Genomic DNA, 17091 nt, shown 5'->3' on the forward strand with positions numbered 1-17091 from the left:
CATGGACCAACCCCACTCTCCCCGCCCACCCCACTCCCTCCCCTCCCCCGGGCAACCCCGAGCCTGCTCTCTCCTCTGTGAATCTGTTTCGGTTTTGTAGGTAGGCTCATTTATGCCATATTTTAGATTCCACGTGTAAGTGGTCTCATGTGATATTTGTCTTTCTCTTTCTGACTGACTTCACTTAGTATGAGAATCCTTAGCTGTGTGTATCCAGGTTGCGGCAAGTGGCATTGTTTGGTCTTTCCCAGTTTTAAGTTAACCCTGTTATCATTGTAATGAAATTACAAGTAAAATACACAATTTCAACCCAACTGAAATGTATCCTTGAGTTCTCAGCAAAGATAACCAATAACTATGCTTAATCATCCAGTCGGACGTACGATGGGTGAGTTTCCATTCGCTAACTCAGCCACCATCGGGAAGCGCTGCTGTACTTGAAAGCAGGTCCATGTCCATGTAAAACATGGGCTCTCCTCCACCCATGCCCCCCAACCCCCCGGGCCATTGCCACATAAGACAGAACAAGGGCCCGTCCCAGTGAGGGGCACCGCGTGCATCACATCAGTCGTCCGCTATCCTGGGGAAGAGGGACAGCTTCCCCAGAGGCAGCAGGGTCAGAGAAAAGACACATTCCTGGAGCACGTGGCCAGCAGGGCCTCACCCTCCAGCAACCCTGGAACAGCTCAGGAGACTGACTTCAGGGGCGGACCCACAGAGCCCCACGGCCACGGATAACCCCCTTCCTTCCGGGAGGCAAGCAACACCCCTACATCGCAGGAAACATCCGAAAGCCCCAAGAGCATTTCTTTTCCGCGGATTTTGAGCAGAGGGACATTTTCTTGATGCTTCTTCCCTGAAAGGCACTAAAACAAATCACAAATGCAATTGGGAGTAACGGAATTCAAAGCAACTTGTCTCCATTTCTCGGGCAAACAAGCAGATGGGGTTCTCTGGGTGTGAGTGTGGGAAAGAAACCAAATGCACCAGGGATAACAATCTCGGTGTGTCATCCCATCCACAGCAGAAGCACTGGGTCCCCCCGGGCCCTCAGAGGTGGAGGCCAAACAGCTCTGCAAAGCACTGTGAACCAGACCCGGGCCCTGTCCCTCTGGCTCACTTGGTGCCACATTGGAAAGACTGCCCCAGCCTTGGGGCTTCCTCTTTCACGTCTACAATCAGATTCCTTTAAAGGGCCTTATTACGTATACTTTCTGGACACAGTTTTGCTGGCCTCTGAATGTTCTCTTCTTCAAATATATTTATAAGGTGGAAGAACCAAAATCAATCTCTCTCCCTAAATAGGCTCATTAAATAGGCTCCCACAGCCAGAGATGGAGAGATAGTTTGGTTTCACCTCTCTCGAGGGCATTCTCCCACGCCCATGACCGTGAAGGAGGACGTCCTCCGTGTATTTTCTTTTGGGGAGATGTGTTTGCTCAAAGGGAATTACACAACCACCACTACGGGCACTGCCGGAAGAGAAAAGTTCTTTTTAACATTCCTCCCTTACAGGGTTATTTGATTTGCTAACCTGGCTCACTCTTTCCTGGCCTTAAAGGGAGAGTTGTTGTTGTTGCTGTTTTTCAAGCCAGTTTTGACAACCTTTTGCAGACTTGGGCAGCGCCTTGGCCTAGGGACACACACTGGTGGATGAGTCAGTGGGACATAATCGCAAAGAAAAGAGATTAGTTGTCCCCAAACTGTCTTGGTCAAGACCAGTTGCTGCATCGGAAAGTGGGCCCCTTTGCTCAGCAGGTGCAGGGCCCACCCCAGGCACTCATTCCATTTGCAGGACTCATAACCCATTTGCTCTCGGGCCAGCGGGGCACTTCGCAGATCCTGGGCGCGCAGCCGCACCGCGGCCTCAAGCAGAGCGCGCGAGCCGCAGTGGGGCAGCCACCAGGCCCCGGCGGGGTTGTGCACCGTTCAAACTCCGGCTCAGCGTCCGGTTAAAGGGCAGTCTTGTTTTTCCAGTGTTGGGGAAGGTACTCTTTCGGCGAGGAACGTGTGAACGTGCCATGTAATCCCCGCACGCGAGGGGTGCGGACGGAAAACAGACACCGAGGCGGTGTGGGCAGAGGCAGGGCCGCGCTGGCAGGGATGGGAGCCCCGACTTTCGCCCCAGGCTGGGGTCTCTGCCTCGGGCCTCGGTCTGCCCTTCCTGTGCACCTCCCAAAGCAAGCCGGAGACGGGGAGCAATGGTCAGGGAAACCTCCAGGGCCGGGCCCTCCATACAGCCCTCCCCAGACCTCAGGCCCCAGGCGCCTTCGGGGTCCCTGAACCTGGTCCCCTTCATTTTGCGGGGAAGGAAGCGAGGCTCTGGGGTACTCCGCCGGGTGCGACGGGGCTGGGGGCCGGACGCGGTCTCCCGCCGCCTTCCTGCCCCCCAGGGGGAACCGTCGCCGGCGGCAGAGGAAGGCTTGGGCTTGGAGGGGCTCTGCCTGCGGGGACCCCCCGAAGGGAGCCGCACCCCAGCACACCCTTGCACCAAGCGCTGGGGCCTCCGCCTGACACTGTTACCTGGCAACGACCCGGGCACCCGGAGCACACAACCCCCTTCCCGGCAGGGCGCCGGCCGCGGGCCGCAGAGGGGACGCCCCCGCCCCGAGAGAGCGCCGCGCGGGCGCCGGGGGCCCAGCCGCGCGAGCCCGGGGCCGCTTACCCGGTGGGGGGCTTGGCCGCCGAGGCGCGCGGCGCGTCCATGGAGCCGGCGGGCGGGGGGCGCGGGCGGCGCTCGGGCCCCGCGAGTCAGGCGCTCGCCGCGGCCGCCGCCGCCCTCATTCACTTTTTCCGCGCTGACCCATCGTCCTCCCTCGCGCGCCGGCGGAGGACAGCGGCGGGGCCGCGAGGACGGAAGGGGCTGGCACCGACCCGGGCGGGCCGCGCGGGGAGGGGCCGGCGCGGGGCGGGGGCGCCGGGAGCAAGGTGCACCGCGCCCCCGCGAGCGCCGCCCCCGCCGCCCGGCGTCGCCCGAGCGCCCGGCCTGGCCCGCGGCGCGCGTCCCGGAAAGGGCCGGGCGACACCCGGGCCCGGGGGCGCTCCTGCCCGCCCGCCCGCGTCCCCGGGGCCCGCCGCTCCAGGCGCGGACGGAGCGCGCCCTTCCCCGCGCGGGTCGGGGGCCCGGCGCCTCGGAGCTGCGGAGCGGGACCACCTGGCCGCCGCCGGGCAGGGCCGGGCCGGGCCGGGCGGAGGAGGGCGGGCCGGCGGGAGCGAGGCTGGAAACTGGGGTCGCGAGAGCCGCGCGGCGCCTGCTGTCCCGGGACCCGACAGACCTTCAGCGCCGCTCCAGGGCGGTGGGTCTCGGAGGGTCCCTGACCTGCAGCACCTGCGCCCTGGTTCCAAGCCCGGATTCGGGCCGCACCCCGACCTCCGGGCCGGAGCCGGCCCAGCAGAGCTGCGGGAGCTCCGGCTGGAAGCCCCTCGAGTTTGCCGAGCTGCCCCAAGGGCCCCGCGGCCGCGCAGCCCCGCGAGGGATTCCGGGCGGCCGGCGGGCAGAAACGCCAGCCGAGGCAGCCCACGCGCGGGCCCGGGGCGAGCCAGCCCGAGGCCCATCTGCCGAACTTGGCCCCCACGCTCCCCCACCCCACACCAGAGCAACTCCTGATTTGGCGTAGAGCGAACGTCTGACTTACAAAAACGCCTCCTTCACGCGGTTCCAGCGACCAGAATAAAAGGCGAATAAAGGCGCCTGCGGTGGTCGGTGCTGGAGGAGGTTGCTGCTCCAGATCTTAAACTGGGATGAGGTTCCCCCGAGGCCAGTCTGAGCCTTCCTCTCGCTGCCCTCGCCTTTCGCCTTAACAAAGGGGAGAGGCCAGACCAGATACGCACGCAGGGTGCCTGCCCAGCCAGAAGCTGGTTCCCACCTGCGCGCATGGCCAGAGCTCAACCTCGCGGCTGCCCGCCTCCCACCTCTCTGCCTGGGGTGCCCTCCCACTGGGATTCCCCCAGCTCCGGGCCACCCGGTGGTCCCTATCCAAGTGGCAGCTCCCCAGGGAAACCGTCCAGAGTTCCCTGTGTGAAAACTCAGCCTTTCAGGCTTTTTTTTTTCTTTTTCTTTTTTCTTTTTAGATCAGCACCTGCAGCATATGGAGGTTCCCAAGCTAAGGGTCAAATCGGAGTTACACCTGCCTCCTAGGCCACAGCCGCCACAACAGATCCCAGCTGAGTCTGCGATCTACACCACAGCTCACTGCAAAGTGGGATCCTTAACCCACTGAGCAAGGCCAGGGATGGAAACTGCCTCCTCGTGGAGAGTAGTCAGATTCATTTCCGCTGAGCCAGGACGGGAACTCCAAACTCAGACTTCTTATTCTGCTTTTCCTGCCCATTGTTTGTATATAGAATATTTTTTAACATGTATTTGTTGTTGTTTGAATGTATTTAAATGTCTGTTTATAAAGAAATGTTTCTATTTATGTTTGCACTTACAAATATACAAAATGTTGCTTTTATATACACATTTTGTTTATATTCCTATAACTGTAAGTAGTCGTGGATGCCTACCTTATAAATCCCTGGAATATGGATGTATGAATACATCTCATATGCTGTACCTTTTGTCCACATCTTGTCATCTGCCTCCTCCCCTAGAATGTGATCTCCAGTGAGTGCTGGGACTTTGTTGGGTTTTTTTTTTTTTTTTTTTTTGGCCATGCCAGAGTTCCGGAGGTTCCCTGACCAGGGATCGAACCTGTGCTTCAGCAGTGACAATGCTGGATTCTTAGAACCCTACACCACCAGGGAACTCCAGGCCTTGGTCTCTTTGATGCCTCCCTGGACCCCAGCGTTCAGGACAAATGCCTGGCGGGTGGAGTGGGGCTCCAGGAATAAAGAGTGCACTGAACAGAGGCACCTGTACCACACTTCCCTCTAGGTTTTGGCATCTGGTGTTTCCCCAGCATCTCAGGAGCCCCTCCTTGCTCTGGACGTTCCATGGCCAAAGGCAGCCTGGGAGGGACCAGAGCCCAGCAGGAGACTGAGGCCTGCCCCTGCTGAGGGCTCCTGGTCCCTGGTACCTGAGGGCCTGGGAAGGGGCAGGAAGAAGGGAATCTGGATGGAGGTGGGGGGAGGTGGCCCAGAGTAGCCCGGGCTTCCCACCCGAGGGCGTCAGAGCAGGTAGCTCTTTCTCAAGGAGAAAGTCACCATCCGAGAAAAGCGATTCAAAGCTGGCCCCTCCAGGCTAAGGTTCGAGTCGCCCTCCTGGGCTGAAGGCCCTGAAGGACCTCCAGTTCCAGGAGGGCCGCCAGGCCTCTCAGACCCGAAACCCAACAGGCACCTCTGTCCAGGAATGGGGTAAGGGTGAGGGTGTCGCGGTGAGGCAGAGGGCAGGACCAGACTCAGCACCCCCAGGGTGGGCTGAGCGCCCTGGGCCCGCAGGGGAGAGCTCCAGTGCACGGGCCTGGCAGTCCGCTGGGCTGGCCGTGGAGGAGGGCACAGGGCCTGGGAGGCAGGGAGCCAGTTCCTCTATTTGCAGCCTAAACTTCCCTAACTGGGAGGATCCCTGTAGACCCAGCCACGTAGAGGGGTCCAAGGCTGTGCAGCTCAAGGGTCACGCTCCAGTATCTGCCACGTGCCAGCCATCGTGTGCAGAGTGGAGACCGCTGACCGCCTGGCAGATGGAGCCAGACACGGGGGCGACAGCACTGACAGGCAGCGGCTTAGGCTTTCTAGACGGAGGGTGAGAGATAGCAAGAGGTGTGTCCTGAGATGCTGGGGGCTCAGGCTCTGCCCTGTGGCGCCCTGACCAAGGTTCTGCCCTCGGTTGGCTGACCTTCCTACAGTCTTTGACCTTGTGCAGCAAATGGCAGGATTGCATGCAGGGGCCTGAGTTCCAGGGGCAAGGAGCTTGCTTGCTCCTCCCCCCTCTGCACTCTTTTTAGTTTCTATGACTAAGCTGGCACCTTTTCAGATATGAAGTATCATTATACGTCCTCTTTGGGAAGTTGCAAATATGTAGAGATATCCTGATAAATCATTTAAAATGGCACGCACACACACAGCTCCAGTGTGCAGTGTATGTCAATTTTTGCAATATGAGTGAGATCACCTAGCCTGTCTCAAGCCACCATCACAAGGGCAGCCACCCACCTCACCTTACCTGCGTGAAAGCTGACTCTTTGCCCCTCTCCTGTATGGAGCGTGGCTGAGCACCTGCTGTGTGTCCGGGGTACCATGCTTGATGTCTCTGTGCTGCCTGTCACTGGCCAGCCCCGGCTACCTGGTCATGTGGCAGCCCTGGACCCAAGGCGTGGGTGCTGTCGCTGCAGCTCTGCTGCTGGGAACGGGGGTGGGAGGCCTCCTTGGGGGCTCCCTTCCCTTGCCCTGAGCCCACTTCCCCATTTGGCTGCTGACGCTCCTCCCAGACCGCACCCTTCCCCTGAGCAGCAAAGGCCCACAGTGCACTCACCCCCCCTCCACCCCCCCCTCCACCCCCGCCTCCAGGCCAGGGGCCTGCAATGCCTGGAGTCCCTCCAGCCCCCAAGCTCGCATCCTAGAGAAAGGAGGGCAGGAATGCACATGAAAGCGCCCTCCCGTGAGAAAGTTCAGCCGAGAGTAGGGCTTCCCAACTTGACTACACACAAGAAACTTCTGGGCAGCTTTGTTCAAAGGCAGCTTCCGGTCCAATGACATTTTCTAATAAGCTGCCGGGGAGGCAGGGACACTAGAGTTTAGGGTCAAACTTATGAACTAGCCTCAAGCCAGATCCTTCACCAACTGGCAGAATTACTAAGAGCCAGTTGTTTCTCCCTTCTAAGTGTTAGTTTCCTCCTCTGAAATACAAGAACCGTCCGAGGCAAATCCAGGTTTTGCAAGGCCTGATTGTGCAATTTTAATTACCTGGGAAAAAAAGCATACCGTCACAAGGAACTATATTCAATATCTGATAATAATCTATAATGGAAAAGAATCTGAAAAAGAACACACACACACATGCACACGCACACAGGTGCACACACACACACATACCATATATATAAAATGTATCACTGAATCACTTTAGTATACACTTGAAACTCAGCAAATCAACTATATTTCAATAAAAATTATACAAACTTACAATTAAATAAATTGCTTTAAAAGTAAGGGGTGGAGTTCCGGCAATGGTGGAGCAGGTTGAGGATCTGGTGTTGTCTCAGTGAATTGGGTTGCTGCTGAGGCATGAGTTCGATACCTGGCCTGGTCCAGTGGGTTAAGGATACCATGTTGCCACAGCTGTGGTGTAGGTCACAGCTTGGCTCAGATTCATTCCCTGGCCCAGGAACTTCCATATACCTCAGGTGCGGCCAGAACATTAAATAAGTAAATAAATAATAAAAACTAAGAAAGAAAGAGAGAAAGGGCATACCATATGATCAATACAAATTTAGCTATCAAAGTGAATATTTATTTTCAGTGTGCTATGGACAGAATTTTGTCCCCCACAAAATTCATAGGTTGAAGACTTAACCCATCCCAGTTAACCCCTCCCAGGACTGTATTTGGAAATGAGGCCTTTGGAAGGTGCGGTCATAGGGGTGGGGCCCTAATTCTATGGGACCGGTTTTCTAGCAGGCACCAGAACTCTTTCCATAGGCTCACAAGGTTGCATCAGGCTAGGATTTAATACCTTTTTTTTTTTTAAGGATGGAAAGTTATGGAAACAATGTAAGATCATTACCTGACAATAGTTAGTTAAAAAAGCTTTTAATGGGGTGTCCTTGTGGTATGACTGGCACCTCATAGGAGTTGCCTTTTCAAACGCACAGGTCAGGGTTCACACAGGTCTTGCATTCACAGAGCAGCACAGCCACCACCACTACTTTTAGAACGTTTTTATCTCCCCCAATAAACCCTGTATCCGTTAGCATTTTCTTCCTGCCCCTCCCCCCCTCAAAGTCACTCATCTGAGTGTCTTTATGGATTCGCTCAGTCAGGACATTTCATAGAAACTCACGCACACAATAATACGGACTTTTGTGTTTGGCTTCTTTGACTTAAAATGTTTTCAAGCCTATGGCAGGACTTCATTCCTTTTTATGGCCAAGTGACATTCCCCTGCACGGATGGACCACTTTTTGTTTACAGATTTATCAGCTGATGAACCCTAAGTGGTTTTCACTTTTTCTCTATTATGAATAAACCTGCTGAGAACATTCCCATGCAGTTGACCTTTGAAGGCACACGGCGCAGGCCTTCGAAGCAGCATCTCTCCTCACTGTGGACAATCTGAGTACAAGCGACAGGTGACCTCCACACACCAGGTCCCTCTGTATCCACGTGTCCCCATCCATGCATTCGGCCAGCTGTGGATGCTGTCCTATCCAAAGAGTCCAGATCCGTGTTGTTCAAGGGTCAACTGCACACGTTTTTGTGTGGACCTGATTCCATTTGTTTCATCATAGCTAAAGGTGGACTTGCTGGGTCATGTGGTAGCGCCGTTCAACCCCATGAGAAGCTGCAGAGCTGTTTGGGTAAAGCGGTTGTACCAATTTCCAGTACCACCTGTGACGTACGAAGGTCCTAGTTCCTCCACATCCTGGGCAACACTTGCTGATGCCCGTCTTTGCCGGTGGGATCCTAGTAGGTAGGAAGTGGTATCTTCTTGTGGCTTTGATTTATGTTTCCCTAATGACATATGTTCCTGTGCTTTTTGGCTATTTGCAGATCTTCTTTGGAGAAATGTGATTCAAGTTCTCAGCCTATTTTGAAGATGAGGTTGTTTGTCTTTATATTTTCGAGTTGAGACTACGCTCTGTGTAGTCTACATACGAATCTCATCATGTATGTGACTTGCAAGTATTTTCTCCTTTTGTGGGTTAGCCTTTCCCATTCTTTTTTTAATGTTTAATTTTTCTTTTTAAACCTTTTTATATTATTTTGCATCATGATCTATCCCAGGAGACTGAATATAATTCCCTGTGCTATACAGCAGGACCTGATTGCTTATCCATTCTAAATGTCAGTTAGCATCTACGAACTCCAGACTCCCGGTCCATCCATCTCGCTCCCATTCTTTTTTTCACATTGAAGTATAGTCGATTTATGATGATGTGTTCATTTCTGTTGTACAGCAAAGTGACTCAGTTATACATATATATCCTTTTTCCTATTCTTTTTGATTTTGGTTTATTACAGGAAATGAAATATATTTCCCTGTGCTACACAGTAGGACCTTGTTGTTTGTCTATTTATATACGGTAGTTTGTATTTGCTAATCCTAAGCTCCTGGTTTATCCCATCCCTTTTGGTAACCATAAGTTTACCAATAATTTTCTGTGTCTCTTCTTTCAAACACTTGAGGGTCTCTTTCGAAGCACAAACTTTTTTTTTTTTTGTTTTTCTTCTAGGGCTGCATCCATGGCAAATGGAAGTTCCCAGGCTAGGGGCTGTATCTGAGCTGCACCTGCCTCCCTACACCACAGCCATAGCAATGCAGGATTCAGTCTGCATCTATGACCTACACCAGAGCTCAGGGCAACTCTAGATCCTTAACCCACTGAGCAAGGCCAGGGACTGAACCTGGGTATTCATGGATACTAATTGGTTTTGTTACTGCTGAGCCACAACAGGAACTCTGCAAAGTTTGTTCTTGACGAAGTTCAATTAATTTATGTTTTCTCTCGTTGCTGGTGCCATGTCTAGGAAACCACTGCCTAATCAAAGGTCTGTGCGTAGAGTAGTGATTCTCCTCTTTTTCTAAGTTGCTGCGTATTTTCCCCAAAGGCATCACTTGTGGGTTAGGCCGAGCACAGGGGACATTGGGACGCAGCTTCTGCCCGTCTTCTGAGGCTCCTGCCGACTCCTTCTGCACCCTGTTCTGTAGGGAAGAGCGCTTCAAACCAGCTCCTCCCAAAAGAGTAGCCTAATTAGCAGAGTAGCCTAATCTGCTGCTCCTTGTCAGGGCTCATTCCATGTGAAGAGCTACTGGACTCTTCGTGGCGTGGAATCCTTGGAGCGGGTGTCAGGGACTGGCTTCTGACCCCCGGGAACCCTGAAACCCCTGTCAAGGGGTAAGAGGGGCGTGGGGCTCATACGGCCCCCGAACTCAAGAGTCCCTGGGTGGAATAGGAGCCAGAAGAGGAACCGAACTGAGAAAGATGGGAAGGGACCACGGGCGGTCATGCCTGAGCCGGTTGGTTCTGGACTCTTCCTGGTGGAGGCCCCAGGAGGCCTCCGACATGCTAAGTCTCAAAGTCACAGGTCTGTGACCCGAAGCAGCCCCTGGCCCATCCCTGGTTTGTTTCTCTTGGACCAGCCTCCAGCACGCACCAGAGGACACACACCTCTTCATCTCCTGTCCCTGCTGATAATAATTAGACCACAAGTCTGTATTGGTTGAATTATTAACCACATGCATAGTTAACATGTAAAGACAGTTACTAGGGGCAAAGCACTATGTTAAATTCATTAACAACATTAATTACTGTTTTAAACTGACCTGAAAGAGAGGTACTACTTTTTTCTTCTTCTTCTTTTTTTTTTTTCATCTTTTTAGGGCTGCACCCACAACATATGGAAGTTCCTAGACTGGGGGTCAAATGGGAGCTGCTCCTGCCAGCCTACACCACAGCCACAGCAATGCCAGATCTGAGCTGCGTCTTCAACCTACACCACAGCTTGTGGCAACACAAGATCCTTAACCCACTGAGCAAGGATTGATTTCATTGATTTGATTCAGGGATCAAACCTGAATCCTCACAGATACTAGTTGGGTTTTTGACCTGTTGAGCCACAATGGGAACTCCAGGAGAGGTACTATTGGTTTCCTTCTTTTAGGGATGAAAAAACAAAGACTTTGGGAAATGAACTGAGTTGCTTTGGTGGCACAGAGCAAGGATCTGAGCCAAGGAAATTTACCCAAGAGCCTATATTCTTCACCCTTATCTGAAGTCACTTGCTTTAATCTCTGCCAACACCCAACACCCAAGTGCCCTGTGAACCGGTCAACACAGAAGCAGTTGCTGTCTTTCGGATTTGTCAGCAAATGTGTGCAGAATTCACTGCCAAGCGGCCAGTGGAGAGATTGTGTAGGTCCGGCTTATCCTGCCGCTTTGTCATGAGGTTTTATCTGCGCTCCAGCTGTCGTAATTTTTTCTCCTGGTGAGATCACACCGAGAGCCGTGCTTCTGCCTCGTATGCTGTCAGGAGGACACGCCTCTGAGGCTCTCGGCCGAGATGTTCAGCCCCTGAGTTTCTGTAACGTTTGCACCTACACCCGCACCCCACACAAGGGTTGTGCAATTGGGTTTAGGATTCCTCGTGGTGTTTTCTGGAAATAGGATCCTCTTCAGGACATGCATCCTTGGAATTTTGACTAGGGAGGCTTTTCTGACGCAGGCCGAAGTCTGTTCTGTCTTGATGTGTGATCTTGCCTTTGAGTACTTGCCAGGTTTTAAGTCAGCTGACTGTTCAGAACACAGCAGTTTACAAGTGAGACTGTCTCCTTCCTGCTTATTCGGGATCATTCCATTCTGATGTCATTCCCAACCAAAGCATTTACAGCACTCCATATTCTTTCAGACTTTCCTGTGTATTAAAAACTCCGGGAGTTCCCTGGTGGCTCAGAGGGTTAAGGATCTGGTGTTGTCACTTTGGTTGCACAAGTTCAATCCCTGGCCTGGGAACTTCTGCAGGTAGGGTTAAAAAAAAAAAAAAAAAAAAAAAAGCGAAACACCATGAAACAGAAACAAAGAAACAAAAACTCTGTTATCTTAATAGTTCAAGAGTGTAGGCATCCAGCCAATGAAATATAATGACATTTCTAAATTTCTGATTTGTGGTTTTGGATATTAGTGGTTTGGTGTACCAACCCACGGCCTCCTTCGCAAAGTGATAATTTCATCTTTTATGGGTGTCTGTGGGCTGCGTTTATCAAGGAGAAGAAAGAGGAAGGGTGAGTTCTGTACTCTTGTGTCCCTAACATTTACCACTGAGGAGGGCTCCCCATGGGGCACCTGGGCTCAGCATCAGGCCAGTCTGGTTACGGGATGGACAGGGTCGCCGCTGGGGGTCCCATCTCACCAGGATGAGCCTCCTAGAGGCTCCAGCCCCAGGGTGGAGGGGAGGTAGCAGAGGGGGAGTCCAGAAGTCCACTGCCAGCAGCGTGGGGGATTCTGAGCCTCACTGTGTCAAGGTACAGGCTCCAGACCTTGGGGACATTTGTGACTCTAGCAGGTCTAAGAGACAGCAGTGCTTTGTGGTACAGGGAGGTCCTGGCAGTGGGGTGACTGTCACCAGTGCCGAGGAGGGGCAGAACTGCAGGAGAGGCTCTGGGGGCTGCGGGGGAGGGGGCACCTCGCCTGCAGAACCAATCTGAACAGCCTGTCTGAGAACACTCGAGGGAGGGCCCCCGAGCTACAGAGGCTTGGAGGTTTTAGGCGCAAAGGGATATAGGCAGGCTGCTTCTCACTTGCCGCTCTACTTGGGCGGCGTGACTGCTTCCCCAGGTTTCGTGAGATGCAATTGATCCACGACATTGTGTGAGTTGAAGGTGTGCAAGGCAAGGACCTGACACATGGACATGTTGCAAAACCACGACCACAGCAAGGCTATGGAACACATCCATCACCTTGTCACCATCGTGTGCCTTTTTCTTTTTAGAGCCTCACCTGTCCTGCAGCCTGTGGAAGTTCCCAGGCTCGGGATCGAATTGGAGCTGCAGCTGAGACCTACACCACGCCATGGCAACACTGGATCTGAGCCGCATCTAGGACCTATGCCACAGCTTGTGGCAATGCCAGATCCTTAATCCACTGAGTGAGGCCAGGGATTGAACCTGCATCCTCATGGATACTATATCAGGTTCTTCTTCTTCTTTTTTTTTTTTTTTTTTTTGGTCTTTTTAGGGCCGCACCCACGGCAGATGGAAGTTCCCAGGTTAGGGGTCGAATTGAAGCTGTATCTGCCGGCCTGCACCACAGCCACAGCAACTCAGGATCTGAGCCCTGTCTGCAACCAATGCCACAGCTCACGGCAACGCCGGATCCTTAACCCACTGAGCAAGGCCAGCAATCAAACCTGTGTCCTCATGGATTCCAGTTAGTTTTGTTTCTGCTGAGCCACGACGGGACCTCCCCTCCAATTTTTAAATATCCGAATTATTTAGCTATTTTAAATCACTGTGCGGACTGTACCAAACATAGTGGCAGGACAAATACAGCACAGAGAGATGGCCAGTGTTCAGCCAGCAGAGGAGCATATGCTGGAGGTAACGACGTCACCCTCAACTGCCTTCTAACCGCGAGCCAAAGACAGCACTTCCCCCAACATGCTTTGCAAGTGGACATGAGATATTTATCAAAACCAAAAATATTCTGGATCATAAAAGAAGTCTCAAAAAAAAAGATTTTAATCATGCAAAGTATAGGCCCTGAATAAACGGAAGTAAGTTGAAAATCAATGCACTGAGTCCTGCTGTGCAGCACAGGGAAATACACCCAGTCCCTTGGGAGGGACCCCGGTGGAAGATGGCATGAGAACAGGAGCACACACATGAGCAGGACTGGGTCGCTAGGCTGCACAGCAGAAAACCGACACAACACAGTAAATCAACTGTGCTCTAATAATAATAATAAAAAAGAAATCAATGACGAAGTCAATATCTGGGAAATCTCAAATGTGGGGAATAAAATGCCACACATCTAAATAAACCAACTCAGAAGTCAAAAGAGAAGTGAGAACATATTTTGAGTTGAATGAGACTAAAGACACGCGGTATAAATTCTGAAGGACGCTGTTAAATCAGTCTTGAGGACTGTCTGCAGCCGAAAAGTCCTGCGTCAGAAAAGAAGCAAAGTCTCAAAACAATGACCTCAGTTTCCACCTTACGAAACCGGGAAAAAGAAAGCAAATGAAACCCAAAGCACGCAGTCGAAATACTAAAGATCAACGTAGAAAAAGGAAGAAAAGAGAACTCAGATGAAACCAGAGGGAAAATCAGTGAAACCAAACGCTGGTTCTGTGAGGTCAGTAAAGTTGGTCAACCCTAGACAGACCAATCAGGAAAAAAAAAGACACAAATTAGTGATATCAGGAGTGGGAGTGCTCACATCACTACAGATCCCACAGATATGACGAGATACGAAAGCACAGCTTTACGCTAACAGAAGTGACAGCAGATAAAGGGGGCACATTTCACAAAAGACGCGTAGGGCCAAGGCACACTCAGAAAGAAACAGCCTGACACTCCCAATGTCTATTAAAGACCCTCCATTATAGCTAACAATTTTCCCACAAAGAAAATTCCAGGCTCAGATGGCTTCACAAAACATTTAAGCAAGAAGGAATTTCAATTCTACAGAAACTTCTTTGGAGAGCTGAAGAGGGTGGGGGGGGGAGCGAACGGGGGATTTGGGATGGAAAGGTTCCAAAATTAGGTTGTGATGAGGGTTGTACAAATATAAATATAATAAAATTCATTGAATTATTTAAAAAATAAACTGAAGAGGAGGGAATATTTCCCAACTCATTAACTGAGGCTGGCATAAGCCTCAAACTAGAAAAAATACTACAAGGGAATGAAAAAAAACACAAAAAAACCCCAAAGAAAACTACAACCAATTCCCCTGATGAACACAGATGTAGAAAGTCATTCCAAAATTTTAGCATTTGCATTCAATAATATGTAACAAAAATATGTAATATGATAAAACATAGCCACCAAAGAGATCTGTCCTAGGAATGAAAAGTTGGGTCAATTCAAAAAAATTAATCGGTGTATTTCACCAGATTAACAAAATAAAAAATAAAATCCATATAATCATCTCAATTAATATAGAAAAAGCATGTGGTCACATTCAAACATCCATTCATGTATAGATTAAAAAAAAAACCTAAAACAAAATGACGGAGTTCCTGTCATGGCTCAGCAATTAACAAACCCAACTGGTACCCATGGGGATGCCGGTTCGATCCCTGGCCTTGCTCAGTGGGTTAAGGATATGGTGTTGCTGTGAGCTGTGGTGTAGGTCGCAGACACGGCTCGGATCCCACGTTGCTGTGGGTGCAGTGTAGACCACCAGCTGCAGCTCCGATTTGACTCCTAGCGTGGCAACCTCCATATGCTGTGGGTGCAGCCCTAAAAAGACCAACAAACAAACAAACAAACAAAACCCCAAAACCAACCAAACAAAAAAACTCCTCAGCAAATCAGGATTAGAGATGAACTTTACTTGATAAAGGGATAAAGGGCATCTATGAAAAACCTACATGTGACACTACACTGAAAGGTGAAATAAGGCATAATTTCCCCCTAATATCATGAGCGAGACAAGAATATCTGCCCTAATAACCTCCATTCAACAGGGTACTGGAGATGAGAACAGTCTAATAAGGTAGAAAAGAAAAAAAAAATACAAGCTATCCAGATTGAAAAGGAAAAAAGAAAACTGTCTTTATTCACAGATACGACTACGCAAAAAAATAGAATGGCCTCTATAAGAAAAGTTAATAGGAAAGTGGTCTTAGCAAGATTGCAGAATATTAGATTTACATAAAAATTAAATGCATTGCTATATTCTGGCAACAGACAATATAAAAATTGAAATTAGTGAAACAGCATAATTTTAAATAATATAAAATAAGAAATACTTAGAGAGAAATCTGACAAAAGAGGTACAAGACCTGAAACTAAAATCCAAAAAAAAAAGAGAGAGAGAGAGAGAATTTAAGAAAGCACTACATCAACGGAATTCTCTGCCATGGCTAAGGGGCATCGACTACTGTCTTAAGACGTCAATTTCCCCCAATGTGCTCTAGAGAGTCAGTGGAATCCCAGCGAAAGTCCCAATGGCTTTTCCATAGGATTTGACCAGCTGATTCTAAAATTGGTCTGGGAATGTCCAGAACCCAGTACAGTCAAAACAGCTTTGAAAAATAAGAACAAAGTTGAGAACTAGTATTATCTGATTTCTAAACTTATAAAGGTATAATTATGAAGACATTATGGCTGACAAACTGCTAAACATCCTCATTAGTACAAAGTTAGACAAGGAGATCAGGGGAACTCAGAACTATACTCACATCTATGGACAGCTGATTTTCAACAATTTGGTAATTCAGTAGAGAAAGGCTAGACTTGTGAACACACGTGTTGGAACAATGGCTATAAACATGAGAAAGGATTGGCTTTGATTCTAATGTGTGCAATACATAAAAATTAACTCAAAAGAGATCATAGGCCTAAAATTGTAAACTTCTAAAAGAAAACATAGAAAAAAATCTTTGTGACCTTAAGTTAGACAAAGACTTCAGAGATATGATATCAAAGACACAATCCTTATAGAAGACAAATATATAAATTGGACTTTTAAAAAAAACTTCTGCTGGAGTTCCAGCCATGGCACAGTGGGTTAAGAATCTGACTGTAGCAGCTTGCGTCGCTCCAGAGGCATGGGTTCAATCCCCAGCCCAGTGTAGTTTAAGCTTAAATTCAATCCCTGGCCTGGGAATGTCCATAAACCACTGGTATGGTCATTAAACAACAACAACAGCAACAAAATAAACTTCCATTTATTCGAATTCATCGGAGAATAAAATCATAAGCCACAGGGAGTTCCCGTCATGGGTCAGCGGTTAACCACTAGGAACCATGGGGTGGCGGGTTTGATCCCTGGCCTCGCTCAGTGGGTTAAGGATCCGGCGTTGCTGTGAGCTGTGGTGTAGGTCACAGATGTGGCTTGGATCCTGCGTGGCTGTGGCTCTAGTGTAGGCCGGCAGCTACAGCTCTGATTAGACCCCTAACCTGAGACCCTCCATATGCTGTGAGTGTGGCCCTAGAAAAGGCAAAAAGACAAAGGGAAAAAAAATTGTAAGCCACAGACTGAGACAGAATATTAGTAATGCACATATCTGATTAAAACGTGCATGTGTAGCATACGTATGTATGTGTGTATACCTATATAATCTCAGAATACATTAATAAGTCACCAAGTCACCTGAACATAGAAAAAGATTTGAGTAGACATTTCACAAAGGAAGATCTATGGATTGACAATAAACAATGAAAAGATACTCAAAATCCCTGCGAATCATTAGAACCACAATGCCGATTAAAAGCACCATGAGACACCACGACACACCTATTCGAACAGCACACCTTAACACCACGTG

General features: G+C 50.1%; 1 protein-coding gene across 12 annotated transcripts in view; it reads right to left on the reverse strand.

The window, feature by feature from the left end:
• The window catches only part of COBL (cordon-bleu WH2 repeat protein), a 239997-nt gene that overhangs the window by 201991 nt on the left and 20915 nt on the right, over positions 1–17091 (reverse strand). For 7 of the 12 annotated variants that reach the window (XM_084978580.1, XM_021063931.2, XM_084978579.1 and 4 more), the window contains exon 1: positions 2666–2847. The exons of 2 other annotated variants lie outside the window; for them this stretch is intronic. In XM_084978580.1, coding sequence (XP_084834706.1) covers positions 2666–2706 — 41 coding nt within the window. In that variant the 5' untranslated portion in view covers positions 2707–2847. Of the gene's footprint in view, positions 1–2665; positions 2848–3275; positions 3606–4079; positions 4219–17091 lie in introns of those variants that run through there. 3 more of the 12 variants (XM_084978574.1, XM_084978576.1, XM_084978571.1) reach the window with 3 other exon arrangements.

This window comes from Sus scrofa, chromosome 9 (genome assembly GCF_054392235.1).
Source record: "Sus scrofa isolate SSC_HxYL_T2T_F1_AM1 chromosome 9, Sscrofa_HxYL_maternal_Yorkshire_Landrace_v2.0, whole genome shotgun sequence".
In the NCBI taxonomy this organism is placed as follows: Eukaryota; Metazoa; Chordata; class Mammalia; order Artiodactyla; family Suidae; genus Sus; species Sus scrofa.